The sequence below is a fragment of the Rhinoraja longicauda genome, chromosome 4, assembly GCF_053455715.1.
Source record: "Rhinoraja longicauda isolate Sanriku21f chromosome 4, sRhiLon1.1, whole genome shotgun sequence".
NCBI lineage: Eukaryota > Metazoa > Chordata > Chondrichthyes > Rajiformes > Arhynchobatidae > Rhinoraja > Rhinoraja longicauda.
The window spans coordinates 81,990,070-82,011,436 of record NC_135956.1 but is presented as its reverse complement, the minus strand read 5'-3'; the positions used below and the strand labels follow the sequence as shown (position 1 = coordinate 82,011,436).

At 41.8% G+C, this 21,367-nt stretch overlaps 1 protein-coding gene across 1 annotated transcript in view; it reads right to left on the bottom strand.

Moving 5' to 3' along the window:
- Nucleotides 1-9,564: 9,564 nt before the first annotated feature.
- LOC144593221 (uncharacterized) overlaps nt 9,565-21,367 on the bottom strand; it is a 303,417-nt gene continuing 291,614 nt past the window's right edge. Inside the window, exon 28 of the mRNA XM_078398723.1 lies at nt 9,565-10,071. Coding sequence (XP_078254849.1) covers nt 9,622-10,071 — 450 coding nt within the window. The 3' untranslated portion in view covers nt 9,565-9,621. The remainder of the gene's footprint in view (nt 10,072-21,367) is intronic.

The following is a 21,367-nucleotide window of genomic DNA, read 5'->3' as shown; positions in this document are numbered from 1 at the left end:
TCGGCTGCGAGACGTCTCAGCGCCCGGTGCGACTCGGCCACGGGGACTTCCATCCCCTTGCGGGGACTGTGCGGGTCCGTCGGGGACAAGCTGTCTGTCCGTGGGCGTGGGGAAGAGAGGGGAAGTTTTGTTGCCTCCATCACAGTGAGGGGGTGTTTGGAGTCACTGTGATGGACGTTTGTGTTGGGGTCATGTGTCTTGTGTTCTTTTTTGTGTGTGACTGCTATGTAGTTTCGTTCGGTACCTTGGTACCGAATGACAAATAAAGCTCCGTTGAACTGTTGAACTGTTGAGGTGCGGTCTCACCAAGGCCCTGTACAACTGCAGCAGAACCTCCCTGCTCCTAAACTCAAATCCTCTTGCTATGAATGCCAACATACCATTCGCTTTCTTCACTGCCTGCTGCACCTGCACGCTTGCTTTCAATGACAGGTGCACCATGACACCCAGGTCACGTTGCATCTCCCCTTCTCCTAATCGTTCACCATTCAGGTAATACTCTGCTTTCCTGTTCTTGCCGCCAAAGTGGATAACCTCACATTTATCCACATTATATTGCATCTGCCATGCATTTGCCCACTCGCCTAATCTATCCAAGTCACTCTGCAGCCTCCTAGCATCCTCCTCGCAGCTAACACTGCCACCCAGCTTCGTGTCATCCGCAAACTTAGAGATGTTGCATTCAATTCCCTCGTCCAAATCATTAATATACACTGTAAATAACTGGGGTCCCAGCACTGAGCCTTGCGGTACCCCACTAGTCACTGCCTGCCATTCCGAAAAGGACCCGTTTATTCCTACTCTTTGCTTCCTGTCCGCCAACCAATTTTCTATCCACCTCAACACTGAACCCTCAATACCGTGTGCTTTAAGTTTGTACACCAATCTCCTATGTGGGACCTTGTCGAAGGCATTCTGAAAGTCCAGATATAACTCATCGATTGGTTCTACCTTATCCACTCTACTAGTTACAGCCTCGAAAAATTCTATAAGATTCGTCAGACATGATTTGCCTTTTGTAAATCCATGCTGACTTTGTCCGATGATTTCACCACTTTCCAAATGTGATGCTATCACATCTTTAATAACTGACTCTAGCATTTACCCCACTACCGATGTTAGGCTAACTGGTCTATAATTCCCCGTTTTCTCTCTCCCTCCCTTTTTAAAAGGTGGGGTTACATTATCTACCCTCCAGTCCTCAGGAACTACTCCAGAATCTAAGGAGTTTTGAAAAATTATCACTAATGCATCCACTATTTCTGAGGCTACTTCCTTAAGCACTCTGGGATGCAGCCTATCTGGCCCTGGGGATTTATCTGCCTTTAATCCATTTAATTTACCTAACACAACTTCCCGACTAACCTGGATTTCCCTCAGTTCCTCCATCTCATTAGACCCCCGGTCCCCCACTATTTCCGGCAGACGGTTTATGTCTTCCTTAGTGAAAACAGAACCAAAGTATTTGTTCAATTGGTCTGCCATCTCCTTGTTCCCTATGATCAATTCACCTGTTTCCGACTGCAAGGGACCTACATTTGTCTTAACTAATCTTTTTCTCTTCACATATCTATAAAAGCTTTTGCAGTCAGTTTTTATGTTCCTTGCCAGTTTTCCCTCATAATCTATTTCCCCTTTCCTAATTAAGCCCTTTGTCCTCCTCTGCTGGACTCTGAATTTCTCCCAGTCCTCTGGTATGCTACTTTTTCTGGCTAATCTGTATGCTTCATCTTTTGTTTTAATACTATCCTTGATTTCCCTTGTTAGCCACGGATGCACTACCTTTCCTGGTTTGTTCTTTTGCCAAACCTTTCCTGGTTTGTTCTTTTGCACCATCAGAAGCTGACTGAATTTTTGCTACTCCATGGAACATTGCAGAGTTCTGAAAATAATGTCATTCTCTGAACAATAGGACTTTCTTATTTTCCTTAACTTAATCAACTCTCATCAATTTTAATAATGTAATGTGACTCTTGTGTAGGAAAATAACTGCAGATGCTGGTACAAATCGAAGGTATCACAAAATGCTGGAGTAACTCAGCAGGTCAGGCAGCATCTAGGAGAAAGGGAATGGGTGATGTTTCGGGTCGAGACCTTCTTCAAGGAGAAAGGGAATGGGTGATGTTTTGGGTCGAGACCCTCCTTCCTTCTAGGAGAAAGGGAAAGGGAAGAAGGGTCTTGACCCGAAATGTCACCCATTCCCTCTCTCCTAGATGCTGCCTGACCTGCTGAGTTACTCCAGCATTTTGTGATACCTTAATGTAACTCTTGAGTCAGCAACATATATAAAAACATACATAACACAACCTGATACCACAATTATTCTAAGGTGAAGCAAAATATTATGTGTAGACATTGTCTACTACATGGAGTTGTCTATAAATCGCAACTCAGGAATAGGGTCCAATAACTAGCATTGACAAACACGTGATAATTTTACATCTCTCCTGACAACTGACAAAGCAAATGGGAATAGAATATTGCCAGAGAAAGGGATTACATTTTTCATCAAATATACTTCAAATACTGCAAATATTATTAGTTAAATAATCCTAACTCCTTTGGTTGCAAATTAAATCTTAACATGGTCAAAATTAAATAGATCTAAATCTACACTGTAAAAAATGTTCTGTCATCAATTTTTTTTTAAAGGAACATGATTGGCATTATGGCATTGTAATAGATATCTTTTTAAAAACGGTGCATTAGCCAATCAATAATTTGATTTGATATTTTATAAAAAATAACATAATTGGCTCAGAAACCAGCTTCTTTTAACAATTAGTTGATACATAATTTTTGTACACATACAGTCTCACCATAAACAAACTTAAAATTGAGAATCTGTAACCCACTTTTTCATTAAAAAGTTATGTCGAATAGTTTAAATAATACTTAAATGAAAGATACTTAAGTACAAGAGGTTGAAAGGATTGGTTGATATGGAGAGATGACATTTGTGTGGAACATCTTTCGATAGCTGGCTTCTATGATGTAATTTCTAGGTAATTAAAAATCAAAAATGTCCAATGGACCAGTGCTTTGTGGCTTTCCATTATAAACCAGACTTTCTGACAGCATTGCTTGTGTGAGTTCCTAATCTTCGAGTGGAGAGCAATGTTCTGGGAGCATTCATCCTGAAGTTTGATTTCACTCACGGAGTTTCTCGTTTGTTTTTATACAAGCCAGACAATTTAATACAAATCAGTTATTTGGCAGATAAGAATAAATCAGATCCTTGCAGATTATTTAATCAAATATCATTTTTTAAAGGAGTTATATCTTCATTCACTTTGCTATGTTTCTCCATTTATTTTAGAATGCAAACTTCCAATGTAAGACTGCAGCCTTCTGATATCTTCTTTGCAGATTTAGTTGCTCCTGCACTTTGGCTCTATTTGTGGTACATTATAGTGGAAATATAGAGCATCTATCTATTTTGGTGGTGACTGTAATGCTGTGATGCTGTTTCTGCATCACTCAGTTGTGTGTTTATCAAATTCTCCATCCACGCAGAGTGTAATCTACCATCAGTATTACTCGGCTTCAAAAATGACATTTACTTTTTAACTGTAAATCACACAAAAAAAGCATCTCATAAAAATTAAGTTAGAATAACCAATTGAAATTGGGAGGTGAATTATATCTGCACAGGCTGATTATATGAATGTTCCCATTCTAACCTTGCTTTACTTTAAGACTACACTTCCTGTAAGTAAACTTATGGAAAACCGATGTGTCGTAAAAAAAAGTTATTAAAAATGAAGAATGCCAGTCTTTTCCTGTTGATAATTCATCAACTTTTAAATACACTCAGAATCGATAGCAAATAGCAAACCCTTACCTGACCTTAGTTCGAACCTGTGGCTTAAAGGTACAGATATATTATGTAAAGTGTACATAAACAGCCTGTAAGATTTTATGTCAAATGGTTCAATACTTCTTGTACTTATAAAATAATGTATGCTTTAATTTACTGTGAGCAATGCAAAGGGACTTCTTCCTATCATAAACAGCTGACATTACTCAAATTACATTAGATAATTTCTTCCAGTTAATGAATGTTCAAATCCATTTATCATGTTACTAAGTGCAAAATATATGCGCAAAGTGGCATCCGACTTCCAGCAAAATCCGTTGCAAGATTCATTCAGATTCACATGCATTTACCGTAAGGAGCTCAAACAGTGTGTGTAATTTGTTCAAGGTCTCTTCACAGCAGTTTCTGGAACTTTCTATCAGCACGGCTGAAGCCTGGTGAATAGTATAATAACATAAAAATTAGAAGCAATTGGAGCCATTTGGCTATTGAAGTCTGTTCCGTCATTCACTGAGATTATGGCTGATCTTCCACCTCAGTTCCATTTTGCTGCCCTGTCCCCCTATCCTTGGATGCCCTTGATAGCCAGAAAAGTCTGCTGGTCTTTGCTATGAATGAACCCAGTCACATAGTCTGGGTCACGACCCAAAACATCATCTATTCCTTTTCTCCAGAGATGCTGTCTGACCCGCTGAGTTACTCCAAATTTTTGTGTCTATCTTCGGTTTAATCCAGCATCTGCAGTTCCTTCCTACACACATAGTCTCCATCGCCCATGAAGTAGAGAAATCGAAGATTCACCCCCCTCTGGGTGTAGACACTTCTGTTCATCTTTGTCCTACATGGCTTTTCCCCAGTCTGAGACTGTGACCCTGGTTCTAAAGTCAGCAGCAAGTGGAAATATCCTCCCAGCATCCAGCCTGCAGAGCCCCAGAAGAGTTTTATGACTTTCAATGAAATCACATCTCATTTTTCTAATTGTACACAATTCACCAAGTGAAGACTTACCAAGGCTTACCGGTTTTGGTCTCCAAATTTGAGGAAGGATATTCTTGCTATTGAGGGCATGCAGCGTAGGTTTACTAGGTTAATTCCCGGAATGGCGGGACTGTCGTATGTTGAAAGACTGGAGCGGCTAGGCTTGTATACACTGGAATTTAGAAGGGTGAGAAGGGATCTTATCGAAACATATAAGATTATTAAGGGGTTGGACACGTTAGAGGCAGGAAACATGTTCCCAATGTTGGGGGAGTCCAGGACCAGGGCCATAGTTTAAGAATAAGGGGTAGGACATTTAGAACGGAGACGAGGAAAAACTTTTTCAGTCAGAGAGTTGTAAATCTGTGGAATTCACTGTCTCAGAAGGCAGTGGAGGCCAAGTCTTTGAATGCATTCAAGAGAGAGCTCGATAGAGCTCTTAAGGATAGTGGAGTCAGGGGGTATGGGAAGAAGACAGAAACGGGGTACTGATTGAGAATGATCGGCCATGATCACATTGAATGGCGGTGCTGGCTCGAAGGGCCGAATGGCCTCCTCCTGCACCTATTGTCTATTGTCTATAAGGCCTTTATTGTACACCAGATACACTCTGGGCAACTCCCTTAAAATAACAATCATTGGCTCACAGCTAATATTGCATATGCCAAACTGTCGGCAAGTCATGCTTTAAAAATAATGGGTTGGATCTTGCTGTTAAATGTAGGCAGATCCATTGAAAACTTCCAACATCTGCCCTGTTTGAGGGTTGTGAGGTTGGGAACTTAGTCCATGCACAATCCCCAAATTTATGGACAAATTTACTAATTTTGGAATACTGGATAATGTCCCCGAAGCTTGGAGGTTTTCCAGTCCTTTTTTTGTATTGTTTAAAAAAATACTTACATATATTTCGAGCCATTGAGGGGCTGCTAAACCAGGGCAGTTCCGAAGTTTAAGTTGACTTTAGCAAAGCACCCTGGCCACGTGTATTTTGAGGACAGGACTTGTTCCACATGTCCTTTGCCAATGCTTGCATTAACCATTAGCCCTTGTGACTATTGGTCTCAATGAATGGTTCCAGTGCTTATTGCCAAGAAATCAGAAGCTCCCCGATGGCACCAGGTAAATATAAGCCACAGGTGGATTACGGTGGTGTTTAAGGGGAAGGTTTGGGCTGATTTGGCTCAATGTTACGTTGCAAAGGTTTAAGCCACAAAATTTGTCTCTGTGGTACTGCTGCTTGTTAGTTATGGTTTTGGTAACAATACACATATTGATTTGCTTGCACTGTGAATTGTGTCAGCTGTCACACTGGTAAGGGCATGATGAAATACAAAGCTAATGCTGTTTAATTGGAGTTCAGCAATTAGCTAATGCCTTTCCCTAGCCTTGCACAAATAAACGTGTTCTGCCGAAGGAAAGATCCCTTCTTATTCTCCCATCATACTCCAATCGAGTAATTAATGGGATTATGAAATACTATTGGGTTAGTTTGGGAATGCCTCCTATATACTGGTGCAACAATTGTACAAGTGGCTGTTAGTAACTCTAAAGCACTCTATAAAGCTGCAAGGAGCTAAAAAAAAATTGTATTGTCTTGAACATTATGCAGAAGTGTCTTGCACTCATGGTTGTGCAATAGAAATTTTGATTTGAGTCGAGTTATCTCTGGTAGAATGAGCAGAAGATAAGCAATGGAGAATTGAGGGGATGGGGCAGAATGAAGCTTCCAAGAAACAAAGGAGGAGGAGGAGGAAGAGGCTGGACTGGCTCAGAGCAACTAGAGATTTTAAATAGCAATTCTTTTGCCTAAGATAGACACAAAAAGCTGGAGTAAGTCAATGGGACAGGCAGCATCTCTGGAGAGAAGGAATGGGTGACGTTTCAGGTCGAGACTCTTCTTCAGAATGTTGTGAAAGAAGCATCCGTGCCTTAGAAAAGACAGTCGCTATGAAATATGATACATGCTCCAATCTTAGAGAAGGATAGTTAACTGTCAGTGAAAATAAGACACAAAATGCTGGAGCAACTCAGCGGGTTAGGCAGCATCTCTGGAGAAAAGCAATAGGTGATGTTTCGGGTTGGGTCCCTTCTCAGTCTGAATAAGGGTCTCAACTCGAAACGTCACTTATTCCTTTTCTCCAGAGATGCTGACTAACCCGCTGAGTTACTCCAGCATTTTGCGTCTATCTTCGGTGTAAACCAGTATCTGCAATTCTTTCCTACACGTAACTTTGCAGCAGGCTGCCATGTACCTTTGTGCATCAGATTGCCTTCAGGCAGGAGCAGGAGATAGTCAGTTTGCTGTCCAATTTTGCATTGAGGAGACACTCACATGTTTTCCATGAGAGCTATTTCATTCTTTCTTTCTAATGAGGCTCAGATGGAGCGAACATTATGTTTACAAGGATGGGAAGCTTCTCCAAAGTGCAATGTGGCCATTCAGTGTACAGCCCATGGATGTCACATCAGTTCAGAGACGTGCGGGACACAAATGTGATTCCACTTTATCAATAGTCAGCTACTGTGTACATTACACAGAGCATCAAGTTACTCACCACCTAGGTCCTTGGCAGCAGCCATGTTATCTTCCCTGTAAGCCCACTGCATGATTTTGATATGAACAAAGGGTTCTTGGGATGCTTGTCCATCGTTCCCTAAATAATAATAATAATAATAATATAATATATTCCTTTATTTGTCCCACACCGGGGAAATTTACAACACAAGTAGATAAGGCGTCATGCTTGCCTTCATCATTCTGGGCATTAATGTGAAAGCCAGGAAATCATGTTGTAGCTGTATAAAACTTTGTTAGGCCATGTTTGGAGTATTGTGTGTTGTTCAGTTTGCCGCATTACAGTAAGGATGTAGAGGCTTCAGATAAGGCACAGAAGAGGTTTGCCATGATGTTGCCTCAATTAAAGAGTATTTGCTCGCAGGACAAACTTAGATTGCTTTCTCGTGGAACGTCAGAGGCTGAGGGAAGACCTGATAGAATTTATTAAAATTATGAGAAGCATATATAGGGTAGATAGTCAGAGTCTTTTACCAAATGGGGAGATTAGTTTAGAGATACAGCGTGGAAACAGGCCCTTCGGCCCAGCGGGTCCGCGCCGAACCAGCGATCCCCACTAGAGATCATTTTTGTCAAATACTAGAGGATGTAGCTTTAAGGTGAGGAGGGGGAGGGGAGGTTTGAAAGAGATGAGTGAGACAAGATTTTTTTTAATGTGGTAGGAGTCTGAAATGCACTGCCAAGTGATATGATGGATGTAGATAAGAGTGATGTTTAAGAGGCATTTAGATGGACATGAGGAATGTAGAGATATGGATTACATGCGTGTAAAAAGGATGTTTAATTTGGCATCATGGTTTCTACTGGCATCATGGGCCGAAGGACTATCAGTATGAGGACTGATTGGTCATGAGGACTATCAGTAATAACCTGGTTCTTGATTCGCGTGCCTTGCACTCACTTTTTGGAAATGTGAATACAATAAATGTCAAACTGTCACAAGACACGTGAAGAAGCAGAAACACTGCTTAACACTGAGATCTCACTCAAGGGGACCTACAGTACAAAGTAATTCCCCGATGAACTTTGCTGCTGGTTTAGAAGGGAAAAAAGGCACAAAATGCAGGTGTAACTTGGTGGATTAGGCAGCGGACATGGTTATGTGACGTTTTGAGTTGGTACGTTTTTTCAGACTGATTGCGGCCGGGGGGGAAAAAGCCGTAAAAGAGGTGGGAGGCGGACAAAGCAAGGCAACTGATAGGTGGATATAGGCGAGGAGGGGGTTCTGAAAGGCAGATGGGTGGACAAAGGCTAGAGATTTAAAGGAGACAAAAGGGTGTAAGAAAAGTAAGAGAAGCAGGGAATAAGAGTGAAATGTGAAACCAGAGAGAGGGGTATTGCTGGAGTGGGACAGGGGAGAGTGGAAAGAGGGAGGGGATGGTGAGAGAAATGTGTGCACTCCGGGGTGAAGCACGGGGAAGAGAGGGGAAAAAGGAGGAGGGGAGGGAAATGTTACCTAAAAATTGAGAAACCTTTGTTCACACCCACATACGTTGCTATTTGTACAGTTTGCATGTGGTCTGGGGGCAGTGCAGGACAGAAGGGTCAGCATGGAAATGGTAAGCAAACAGGAGATCCAGCAGGCATTGGCGAAGCAAACACTAGTGTTTATTGAAATGGTTGCCTAGTCTACGGTGAGCAAAAGGTGCCTATATGACTCTGACCTCCTCTGGACCCATCTTCGTTTCCTTACATCTACGAATACCCACTTTGTCATACACCATTATCTTTTAATCTCTCCTGTTTTCCATTTATCACTGAATTTCCCTTTTTGTCCAGATGCCCTCTCTCCCCCTGTCTCGGTAGCTTGTCTTTCTTTAATTCTGCATCATTGCATGTAAATTCCGTGTCCACCCACTTTTCCACCCAACTCCTTCACATTTCCTTTGTGCATGTCATTAAAATAGCTTTCTTTCAGAGTGAAAAAAAATAAATCGAATATGTTGTTTTTAAACCACAAGGAATTTTAATTATGCAGAATATATAACATGTCCTTGACTTTCTTTTGGAGCTTTTCTCAGTGGTGTGGATGGAGTTGTTTACATTTTTTATTAACTTTTCTTTTTTGGCATCGCACAGGTTTCGCTATAAATCTGCAATCAATAAATTCTACATTACAAATGGTTTATGGACGAACTCAAGAGTGCTGTTGTATTCCTTTAACAGTTTGTTGTGAACATTGCCCCTTTCGAGCGGGAAACCTCTGTCACTATTTTGTTTCCTGAATTTACTATCTCCGAACCTGTCATTTGTTGGAGGGACCTGGACAAACGTGCTTAATTTTCCTGCTTGATTCGTTTATTTTGCTTGTCCAGTATTCAGTTCTTTCTTGCAGCTGAGTGGAAAGGTCACCAAGTCTTTGGATCCAATACGTTTTGTCTGGTATGACTGGCTCAGTAATCTCTGGCATTTCCAAGCTTTCTCCAGTTAAATTTTCAACTCTCTCCTCGTGGGGAACGTTGCTGGATATTTGTTCGACTCCAGGGTGACTATCTACAAGAGTGGTTGGATCAGACGCCACTGCTGCCTCAGGTGAAGTTCCCTGCTCACCAGGTAATCTTTGATTCTTTGACTGGGCCCCGTGGGGTAAGATGGTCTGACCACAGGTGTCCGCCCGCAATTCCAACCTATGAATTGTCTGTTCCTTCTCCAGCTGCCTCGATTGTTTCAGGTATTCTCCGTCGAGTGTATGCAGCTGTTACAATTCAACAACAAAAAACCGGTATACAAGTAAATTGAACTTCTATTGGCTTTATGTACATGCAGTTTAAAAATAAACATCAACCCTATGAATATACGTAGCACATCCAAAGTAGAAACAGGTAAAGTCATGTATCCAATGCTGAGAATATAATTGTGCTGCAGTCAACATAAAACATGTAAAACAATATTCGAGATTATTGTTACTTCAATAGACAATAGACAATAGACAATAGGTGCAGGAGTAGGCCATTCAGCCCTTCGAGCCAGCACCGCCATTCAATGCGATCATGGCTGATCACTCTCAATCAGTACCCCGTTCCTGCCTTCTCCCCATACCCCCTCACTCCGCTATCCTTAAGAGCTCTATCCAGCTATCTCTTGAAAGCATCCAACGAACTGGCCTCCACTGCCTTCTGAGGCAGAGAATTCCACACCCTCACCACTCTCTGACTGAAAAAGTTCTTCCTCATCTCCGTTCTAAATGGCCTACCCCTTATTCTTAAACTGTGGCCCCTTGTTCTGGACTCCCCCAACATTGGGAACATGTTTCCTGCCTCTAATGTGTCCAATCCCCTAATTATCTTATATGTTTCAATAAGATCCCCCCTCATCCTTTTAAATTCCAGTGTATACAAGCCTAATTGCTCCAGCCTTTCAACATACGACAGTCCCGCCATTCTGGGAATTAACCTAGTGAACCTACGCTGCACGCCCTCAATAGCAAGAATATCCTTCCTCAAATTTGGAGACCAAAACTGCACACAGTACTCCATGTGCGGTCTCACCAGGACCCAATGTTACTGGGTATTCATTTATTTTCCAAAAACGTGGTGATGTGATCAAAATTGTGGTACGATAGATATTTCCATTTCGGAGGAAAACAACATTGAAGATGCATAGTGGCGCAGTTGGTAGAGCTGCTGCCTCACAGCAACGGAGACCTGGGTTTGATCCTGCCAATCGAGTGCTGTCTACGTGGAGTTTGCACGCTCCTGTGACCATGTGAGTTTCCTCCAGGTGCTCCGATTTCCTTCCACATCCCAAAGATGTGCGGGTTTGTAGGTTAATTGGCTGCTAAATTGTCCCTAGTGGGGAGAACGTGGGTGCAAAAGTGGGCTCAAAAGTAAGCTACTGCAAACAGGTGCGATGGTCGGTGTTGACATGGGCCAAAGGGCCTGTTTCCATGTTGTATCTCTGAGACTCCAAGCTAATACTGCTTAAGTCAACCAAACATGTAAAATTACTCATTATATAACATTTGTTTTAGGCTCCTCGTCACCTCATTCTCTACCTCCTAAATGTCATGCCTTATACATGTCATGTTTTATGTATTTTGTACAGAAAGAAATGATGCAGCTGATAAGTTTTTCTTTAGCATTAGAAAGGAAACAACAAAATGGCTAATTTGACTAACACCAGAAAACTTGTCTTTAGTTTAGTTCAGAGATACAGTGTGGAAACAGGCCCTTAGGCCCACCGAGTCCACGCTGACCATCGGTCACCTGTACATTAGTTCAATGTCCGACACACTAGGGGCAATATACAGAGGCCAATTAACCTACAAACCTGCACGTCTCCCATGTGGAATATGGGAGGAAACCGGAGCATCCAGAGAAAACCCACACAGTTACGGGGAAAACAATAGACAATAGGTGCAGGAGGAGGCCATTCGGCCCTTCGAGCCAGCATCGCCATTCAATGTGATCATTCTCAATCAGTACCCCGTTCCTGCCTTCTCCCCATACCCCCTGACTCCGCTATCCTAAAGAGCTCTATCTAGCTCTCTCTTGAATGCATTCAGAGAATTGGCCTCCACTTCCTTCTGGGGAAGAGAATTCCACAGATTTACAACTCTCTGACTGAAAACGTTTTTCCTCATCTCCGTTCTAAATGGCCTACCCCTTATTCTTAAACTGTGGCCCTGGTTCTGGACTCCCCTAACATTGGGAACATGTTTCCTGCCTCTAACGTGTCCAACCCCTTAATAATCTTATACGTTTCGATAAGATCTCCTCTCATCCTTCTAAATTCCAGTGTATACAAGCCTAGTCGATCCAGTCTTTCAACATACAACAGTCCCGCCATTCCGGGAATTAACCTAGTAAATCTACGCTGCACGCCCTCAATAGCAAGAATATCCTTCCTCAAATTTGGAGACCAAAACTGCACAGTACTCCAGGTGCGGTCTCACTAGGGCCCTGTACAACTGCAGAAGGACCTCTTTGCTCCTATACTCAACTCCTCTTGTTATGAAGGCCAACATTCCATTGGCTTTCTTCACCGCCTGCTGTACCTGCATGCTTCCTTTCAGTGACTGATGCACTAGGACACCCAGATCTCGTTGTATGTCCCCTTTTCCTAACTTGACACCATTCAGATAATACTCTGCATTCCTATTCTTACCACCAAAGTGGATAACCTCACACTTATTCACATTAAACTGCATCTGCCATGCATCTCACTCACACAACCTGTCCAAGTCACCCTGCAACCTCATAGCATCTTCCTCACAGTTCACACTGCCACCCAGCTTTGTATCATCTGCAAATTTGCTAACGGTACTTTTAATCCCTTCATCCAAGTCATCAACGTACAAACTCCACAGGCAGACAGCTCCTGAGGGCAGTGTTGAACCTGGGTCCCGGGCGCTGTGAATGGCTACTGTTGCGCCACCCACTTGTCCTTTTAGTTTGGAAAGAGATTGGGTAAATAGTAGTGATAGAAGCAGAAAGTTCTACATAGGGTCATTAAGAATAAGTGAGTGGGTAGAACAATGACAGACAGTGTTCAATGAGAACAAGCAAGAATTCACCAACTGTGGACCTAAGAAGGACATCTATTAGGGTGCTTTCTAAATGGTGAATAACCAGTCACTGTGGAAGAGACAAACGGACCTGACAATCCAATTACACAAATAATTAAAAAAGTTAGTTGGTTTGTACAAACAATAGACATAAAGATCACTGACCAAAGTGGCAAAAAAAGTAGAAGTCAAAGTCAAAGTAGGGGGCTACATCGAATCTTGGCAAGATCTTGTTTAGAGTACGGGTTGGACACGTTAGAGGCAGGAAACATGTTCCCAATGTTGGGGGAGTCCAGAACAAGGAGCCACAGTTTAAGAATAAGGGGTAGGCCATTTAGAACTGAGATGTCAGAGAGTTGTGAATCTGTGGAATTCTCTGCCTCAGAAGGCAGTGGAGGCCAATTCTCTGAATGCATTCAAGAAAGAGCTGGATAGAGCTCTTAAGGATAGCGGAGTCAGGGGGTATGGGGAGAAGGCAGGAACGGGGTACTGATTGAGAATGATCAGCCATGATCACATTGAATGGCGGCGCTGGCCCGAAGGGCCGAATGGCCTCCTCCTGCACCTATTGTCTATTGAGAATGAGTCTTAGATTGCATCATAGAAAATAGGTGCAGGAGGAGGCCATGGCTGATCATCTACAATCGGTAACCTGTGTTTGCCTTCTCCCCATATCCCTTGATTCCACTAGCCTCTAGAGCCCTAAATGGACACTCCCCCCCACATCAAAAATCTTCTAACCCCCCTCTCTAACTCCAGGTCCCTCAGGTCGGCCGACTTGGGGCTATTCACTATCCCGCGGTCTAGGCTTAAGCTCAGGGGTGACCGCGCTTTTGCGGTTGCAGCTCCTAGACTGTGGAACAGCATCCCTCTCCCCATCAGAACTGCCCCCTCCATCGACTCCTTTAAGTCCAGGCTCAAAACCTATTTCTACTCCCTAGCGTTTGAGGCTCATTGAGGAGGCGCTGTGAACTGTTTGCCTGCTACTGTATATTTCATTTGTTTTCCATTGGAACCTAATCAGATGTACAGCACTTTGGTCAACGTGGGTTGTTTTTAAATGTGCTATACAAATAAAATTGACTTGACTTGACTTGACTAGAGCTCTATCTAACTCTCTTTTAAATTCATCCAGTGAATTTGCCTCCACTGCCTTCTGTGGCAGAGAATTCCACAAATTCACAACTCTCTGGGTGAAAAAGTTTCTTCTCACCTCAATTTTAAATGGCCTCCCCTTTATTCTTAGACTGTGTCCCCTGGTTCTGGACTCCCCCAACATTGGGAACATTTTTCCTGCATCTAGCTTGTCTCGTCCTTTTATGATTTTATACGTCTCTATAAGATCCCCTCTCATCCTTCTAAACTCCAGTGAAGGCAGACAATGAAGAACAGTGTGTAAAATGAAGCAAAGAGTATTATCAAGGATGGGTTCACTGGTAAGCTGAGTAAAGTGCAGACCTTGAAACAAGCAAATGTTTTTGGCCAACATGTAGGCAATACATCCTTTGCTACATGCAGCTTAAAAACTCAATGCAATGCTCCCTCATGGTTCTTATCAATGCTCTGTATAAATGGCATATCATTCCCCGGTACTTTCAGCACATCCACGACTCGTAATGGACAATGTGGATGTTATTCCAGCATTACAATTTAATCGACATAATGGCCTGCTTATTATGTAAACCTTCATCAGACCATCGTTTCACCTACGCCAACATTCTCACCGACATGCTGATGGTCCTATACATCCTTGGCTGCTTTTGTAGCAGACAGAAAGCCACTGCGAACAGTTCCAATTTCTTACCATATGAATATTTTTTATTTGAATATTGTAATAAGGTTTAACTTCCAGTAGATGGTGCCTGGGGACAGATATTCTTGACAGTTTGCAAAAAATTTCAAAGCCACTGAGAATTCGTATGAGGAATCAGTGAAAGGGAGAAAATAAAATGATTTCATCTGAGGTTAAAACATTCATATATTTCACAGAATGCGATGAAACTTTTATAAAAAAGACCATTCTAAAATTGATGAAAAAACGTAGAAACAAAATATATTTCAAATAAACATATTAAAATATGAAAATGATATTTTAAATTTTCTGTCAAAATGACATCACATATAAGCAGTCATGAGTATGTCTACATTTCGTATTTTCAACATGGACCATCTCTGAAGAAGATCTCTTCAGTCTGAAGAAGGGTGCCGACCCGAAATGTAACCCATCCTTTTTCTCCAGAGATGCTGCCTGACCTGCTGAGTTACTCCAGAACTTTGTGTCTATCTTGGACCATCGCTTGCATTCCTTAACTTGATATCCCATCCCTTAACCTGCCTCAGGTTATAGGCTGTTGATCAATAATCACCTTAAATTCCCCAGCTACTTTGCTTTCAGTTTCTCTATTCAACTTCCCACTATGGCTCTTTCCTTTCACATTGCTTTTCTATCAGATTCACATTTGTTCTGATGATGCCAGCTTACAAAGCAGTGCTGGGACTTCAGCTATTTACAACCTATAATGGTGACTTAGATGAAGGGGTTGAATTTATGTATCACAAAATGCTGAAGTAACTCAGCAGGTCAGGTAGCATCTAGGAGAGAGGGAATGGGTGACGTTTCGGGTCGAGACCCTTCTTCAGACTGATGTCAGGGGGGCGGGACAAAGAAAGGATATAGGTGGAGACAGGAAGACAGTGGGAGAACTGGGGAGGGGGAGGGGGGGGGGAAGAGAGGGACAGAGGAACTATCTAAAGTTAGAGAAGTCAATGTTGAATTTTATTATAGTTAGCTAATGATGCAAAGGCAGGTGTGAAAGTAATCAATTAGGAAGACGTGGAGAGTTTGCAAAGAGATAAAGATGGGGAAGTGACAGGATACCCAAATGACAGACGGAGACAAATGTGAGTAATGCATCTTAGGAAGAATGGAAACAATGAATGTCATTTAAATGGTGTGAGCATCCTTCTATATGAAACTGGGTTAGCATGTGGATACAACAGTTTAGAACATTAAATGGCCTTTATTGGATGGAGAATACATGAGAAATAAATCTTGTTACAGCTGTACAAAAGTTTCAAGACATGGAATACGGCATAGAGTCTGGTCTCCATTTTTTAAAAAAGATGACCTTGCATTGGAAGTGGTGCAATGAAGATCCTCCAGATTGAATTCTTGGATAAGGAGATTGCCCTATGTTAAACGTTTCACCAGAATTCAAATGTACTATATGGAGTTGAGAAGAATAAAAGGTGTTCCACATGAAGTCTCTGAGATTCTGAGAGGGCGTCATAGGGATGTTGCTTTGGGAATGTTTCCCTTCATGGCTGGTGCTTAGAACTAGGGGCCATTGTCATGATATGCCAGACTGAGATGAAGAGGAGCTTCTTTGCTCTGTAGCTGTGAATCTTTGAAGTTCCCTGGGTGCACAATAATTTTGTATATTCAAGGCTTTAATAAATTGATTACTAAATAATAGGGTAACCCAGGGTAATGGGAGGCTGGCGTGGAAACGGTTGAGTCAAATGATCATATCATCCATAATCTTACTGAATGGCAGAAGAGGCTGAAGTGACCACATAGCCTACTCTGCTCTTATTTCTAATGTTCGTTATTCAATAGATTTTTCTCTGTCTTTTTCAACATGAAACCACCACCAAACATGTTTCCTCACCCTTAACGTCCTGAAAGGATCTTTCTGGCCTGCTACTCTGAGTTACTTCCCAACAACACAGACTCTTTGGCTTTCCCAGTACACTTGCTCAAGCAACTGTAGAAGATGCTCTCTAACCTTCTGCCCTCGCACTGCTCAGCCTTCCAACCTCCTGCCAGGGTGAAGCAACAATTTACTCGTACTTCTTTCAGTAACATTTGCTGCCCATGAGGCAACCTTCTCCACATTGGGGAAATGCATCACACACTGGGTAGCTGCTGTGTGTTAAATTCCACTTCCTTTGTGGAACACCGTAAGCATAACACAGTCTACAGACACTCTGTCCGAAGCCATCTACACTGTTCCATTGACGTTTTACCATAGATATGAGAAACACCATCTTTAACTCAACAATGAGCTCAGTGTTGTTTTAGATCATAACACCACATTTACTTTGGAGCAGACTGCAGATCAATACTGTGGCTATTCCTTGTTGTGCCTTCCTGAGACTCTGTGAATGGAATCTATTACCACTCTCTTCAGACTTACAATGTCACAGATTTTGCCATTTAATCTGTTCTGTCATCCATCTTATCGTAGATATTTTGTTCTTGTCGTTCTTTCCCCAAAGCCTCCTTCTCTGACCCTGTGCATACTTGTTATATTTCAAAGGTGTTTCTGTTCGAATGAAAGGGGATTGACCAGAAGAACTAACTCTTCTTCTCTGCCCCTATATATTTGCAACATAGCTCAAATGATTTCTCGCATTTCTCTTTATTAGAAAGCCATAATTTTAATTAAAAATGAAATACATTTGCCTGACATCAATAAATGTTATAACTTTTTAAAGGTTTTAAAGGTAAAAAAAGGTTTAAACTTTTTTTTAGAAATGAAGATTAAAAGAATAAATCTGTCATCCCTTCTTTGTCCAGTTTTTTAAAATCAAGGAATGAAAACCTCCGAGATTTGCACATAATTAGTATTTCAAAAAATGGCAGGACGCTAACATTAAGGTACATCTGTTTTCACAATGGGAAGGGTGGCAGGTGGTGATGGTGAACGACCATAAACAAGTAACAGCCTCACTTGAACTTGCCTTCACATTTGTCTTTAGGAAAGAAAATTTAGATACTCAAATTTGCAACGTTGTGGCTTGACAGAATAATGATTTTTCTTTAACTTGAGAGCTGAACAATTTATTTTCATTCCATCCACACAGATGCTTTAAATCTTAAAACAGGCAAGAAAAATGTTGTAAGATTTATTAAAGCATTCCTGCACACGAGGAATAAGACGAGAGTAGTAAATGCCGCCAGGAAATTATTTTTTATTGTGCTTTTGAGTTGTGAATTACATACAGATGTAATTTGGAACAGTTGGTGCATGCCTTTCTTAAAAAAGAAAAGCATTATCCTACCATAGCAGCGTGAATTAGCGCAGAATTATGGTTACTTTTAAAGTATTAAACAAATGATCGAAGTCAAGAAATATTTTGAAATTAATTTCAATGGATGAAGATTTTGAAAATAAAAGTCGTGTGGATATATTCATAATAAGCTCGGTGCTGTACGGATTTATCTGTAAACTTAGCAGAATCTTTCTCATATTGTTGTTATCCTGGTTTAATTGTAGCAATGAAATGAAATGAGACAACTTATTATTATTTAAGCTGAGAATTGGGAGTCAAAGTTGCAGAATTTACTTCTGAATATATACTGATTTTACTGGCGTCATTATTTGAAACAACTTAGTTTCAATCAATATCGGTAATGATTCATTCTTTTGATTAAGAACTGACTCCATCTCTACATGTCAGATAATTACTGAGATAGCCTATAATGTGAATGCATCACAACTTGCTTCATTCACTTCTTATTCCCTTAACAGTCGAATGACTTCTTTCTATGCTGCAATTCTAACTCTCTTAGGCTTTTAATTCTGTTACCTTAAGACAAAAGGCAGACATTCCCATTGAATTTAAAAAATGACCTAAATATAAATTGCCGAGTCTCTGACAGCATTATAAACAATATCGCTGGATCACATGAAACAGCATTTAAAATTATGTGGATGAAAAGCTGCTAGAGCTATAATGTTTTTTACTGATTTTTCTTTTAACTATAAAGAACTAAACAAAACAGATATGTGATTTTTTTTGCCAATGCTGTTCTCAGGGAAAAATTAGGATTGAGATCCTAATTATATGAATCTTATCTCTTGAAAACCCACCATTCTGAAACTCAATAAATTTGTGGAGTTTCAGAATATTTGTACGAAATGTGACATTTCAAAGCACCATTTCCACCTGTTCTTACACCATTGACAATCTTCATGGTTTTTTTCAGGGCTAAGACAGTCATTCGTTCGCCATTCTGTGCGTGATTACTGAAATCCTGGACAAATGGGTCACTGGTGTGAAGTACACATTTTCAATACTGCAATAAAAATTTAAAGCTATATTTTCCTCTCTGGATTTAGGTGACAGAAGAGATGGAAAAGTGTACGGACAGCAAATCCATTAAAAATTGTTAACAGATTCCTCTTCCACCTTTACTGCTGCTTGGAGATTTGTTCGCAAGCTGAAATGGAGCAAGAATTGTACATGTGATTGATTGTTTAGACCTTGTTTAAAAATTACATTTTATATCATGTGGGCAATTTTCAAGTAATGGTCCTGCTTTTTTTATCGTAGGCAGGAAGTTTAATACTGAGGAGGAGGCGAGGGTTGGTGAGGAATAGGGGTCACCTTATCTCCTTCTTGGATGCAGATGGATTCTAGTTAATGGAACTGAATTTCTGAAGTGATTGCAAGGTGCAATCTCTACCAGCTCTTGTGTTGAGCACGAGCAACAAAGGTTGTATTTCTGCATTACCCCTGAATCATCATTCGGATGAGATGTTGAGTTATTCCGATTGACAAAATACTGTCATTTAGAAGGATTTGATTTGATCTATTTGTGGAACGTGGATTACACTGTCCTGGCAGTCATACGTAGTCCGCACGCACAGTGCTCAATCCACCCCAGCTGACAGTCGCACCAGGAAGCTGTAGCCTGGCAGGCAGCAGACTGGAGCCCTACATGCCCAGGGGGAAGCGCATCAGAAGTCCCTTTCTTTGGCCCCTTTGGGAAATGGTGAGACTCCTGTCGGAAGCTGTAACACTCGAGAGCGCATCCACGAGCCACCTTCCCCGTCGGCTTTGCCTGCTGACCCGGAGCCATTCCCAGTGGACCACTGATGGAGGAAATGGGCCTGACGGCAACCATGCTCCACATGAGGGGTGACACAGTGGCACAGTGTTATTGGCTTACAGTGCTGGAGACCGGGGTTCGATCCTGACCTCAGACGCTGTCTGTACGGAGTTCGCACGTTCTCCCACTTGCCGTGTGGGTTTCCTCCATGTTCTCTGGTTTCTACCCACATTCCCACGATGTGCAGGTTTGTAGGTTAATTGACTTTTGTAAATTGTCCCTATTGTATAGGATAGAGCCTGTGTATGGGTGATTGTTGGTCGGCCCAGATTCGGTGGACCATGGGGCCTGTTTCCACACTGTATCTCTAAAGGGTCTGTCCTACCTAGGTGACTGCCAGCGACTAGGCTGTCGCTGACAGTTCGCCGGGTGTCGCGGGCACGATCGTGAGGAGTCTTCCAAAAATCGTAGTGGATCTCGGCGCATCGCTGAGAAATCATCTGGTTTGAAATTTCTCGGCGACAGCTGGCTTGTCGCCAGGTATCGTTGCTTATTGTGGGCGCTGTCACCTGCTGTCCCCAGGTTTGCTAGGTTCTCTTAGATGCATTTAGAAGCACATAATATTAAAATAAGTAAAGTCATTTCAAAATACCATAAAATGCTTGTGTTTAACCAATTTATTTACTGTCAGGACATTTAACAGGTAGATTGGAGGCAACAGTTTGACGGTCAGGCAAGCGTGGTAATTTTTGCGATGTTTATGGCCATCAGCCATTACATTTAAAGTGGGCTCCCAACCCAGATATGCAACCCAGAAACCAGATATGTATCTCCCGTACATTTTCAAAGAATGCCCACACACTTTTCACAAAACTCCACTTAACCACTTTTAAAATTATTATTTTTAATACAGCTATGTAAACAGGAATTAAATCCAGTTTATTCCTTGTTACAGTGAAGCTTGGTTTTCAAGTAACCCGAGCAAGATGTTTTATTTCAAAACTCTCAAGTACTTACTGACTTGTCAATGATTTCAGCGAAAATCAGGACGCCGGAGAAGCATCGACAGCGTGGGAATTTTCGCGATGTTTCCGAAGACGGTGTAAACTCGACCTGACTCGGCATTGTCGTGGTCATTGTCGTCGAGTAAAAGAAAATGTTGGCGATCTGCTACGACTTTGACAGTTTCCGGCAGTCGCCAAAAAAATCGCCGAAGTGGGACAGGCCCTTAAACTAAAGTGCTTGAGGAAAGGGAGGCCCACCCACAGGGGAAGCTCACACACACTTTTCTTCTTTAGACAGCACCTTTCAAACCCACGTCCTCAACCAACTAGAAGGACAAGGCAGTGACAGCATTGCAAAAGCTCCACTAGAGGTTTCCCTCCAAACCACGCTCCACCCTCACTTGGAAATATTTCATTGTTCCTTCACTGCTGTGGGGGGGGGAGGGTGTCAACATCCTGGAACTTGCTCCCTAACAGCAATGTGGGTTGGCTGCCCCTCAAGGACTGCTGTGGTTCAAGAAAGCAGTTCACCATAAAATTACCAAGGGCAACTAGGGACAGTCTGCAAAACCCACCTCCTTTCAATGAGTATATTACAAAAAAAAGTGGCTTTATTCAAGCAAATTTTGGCTCACATAAT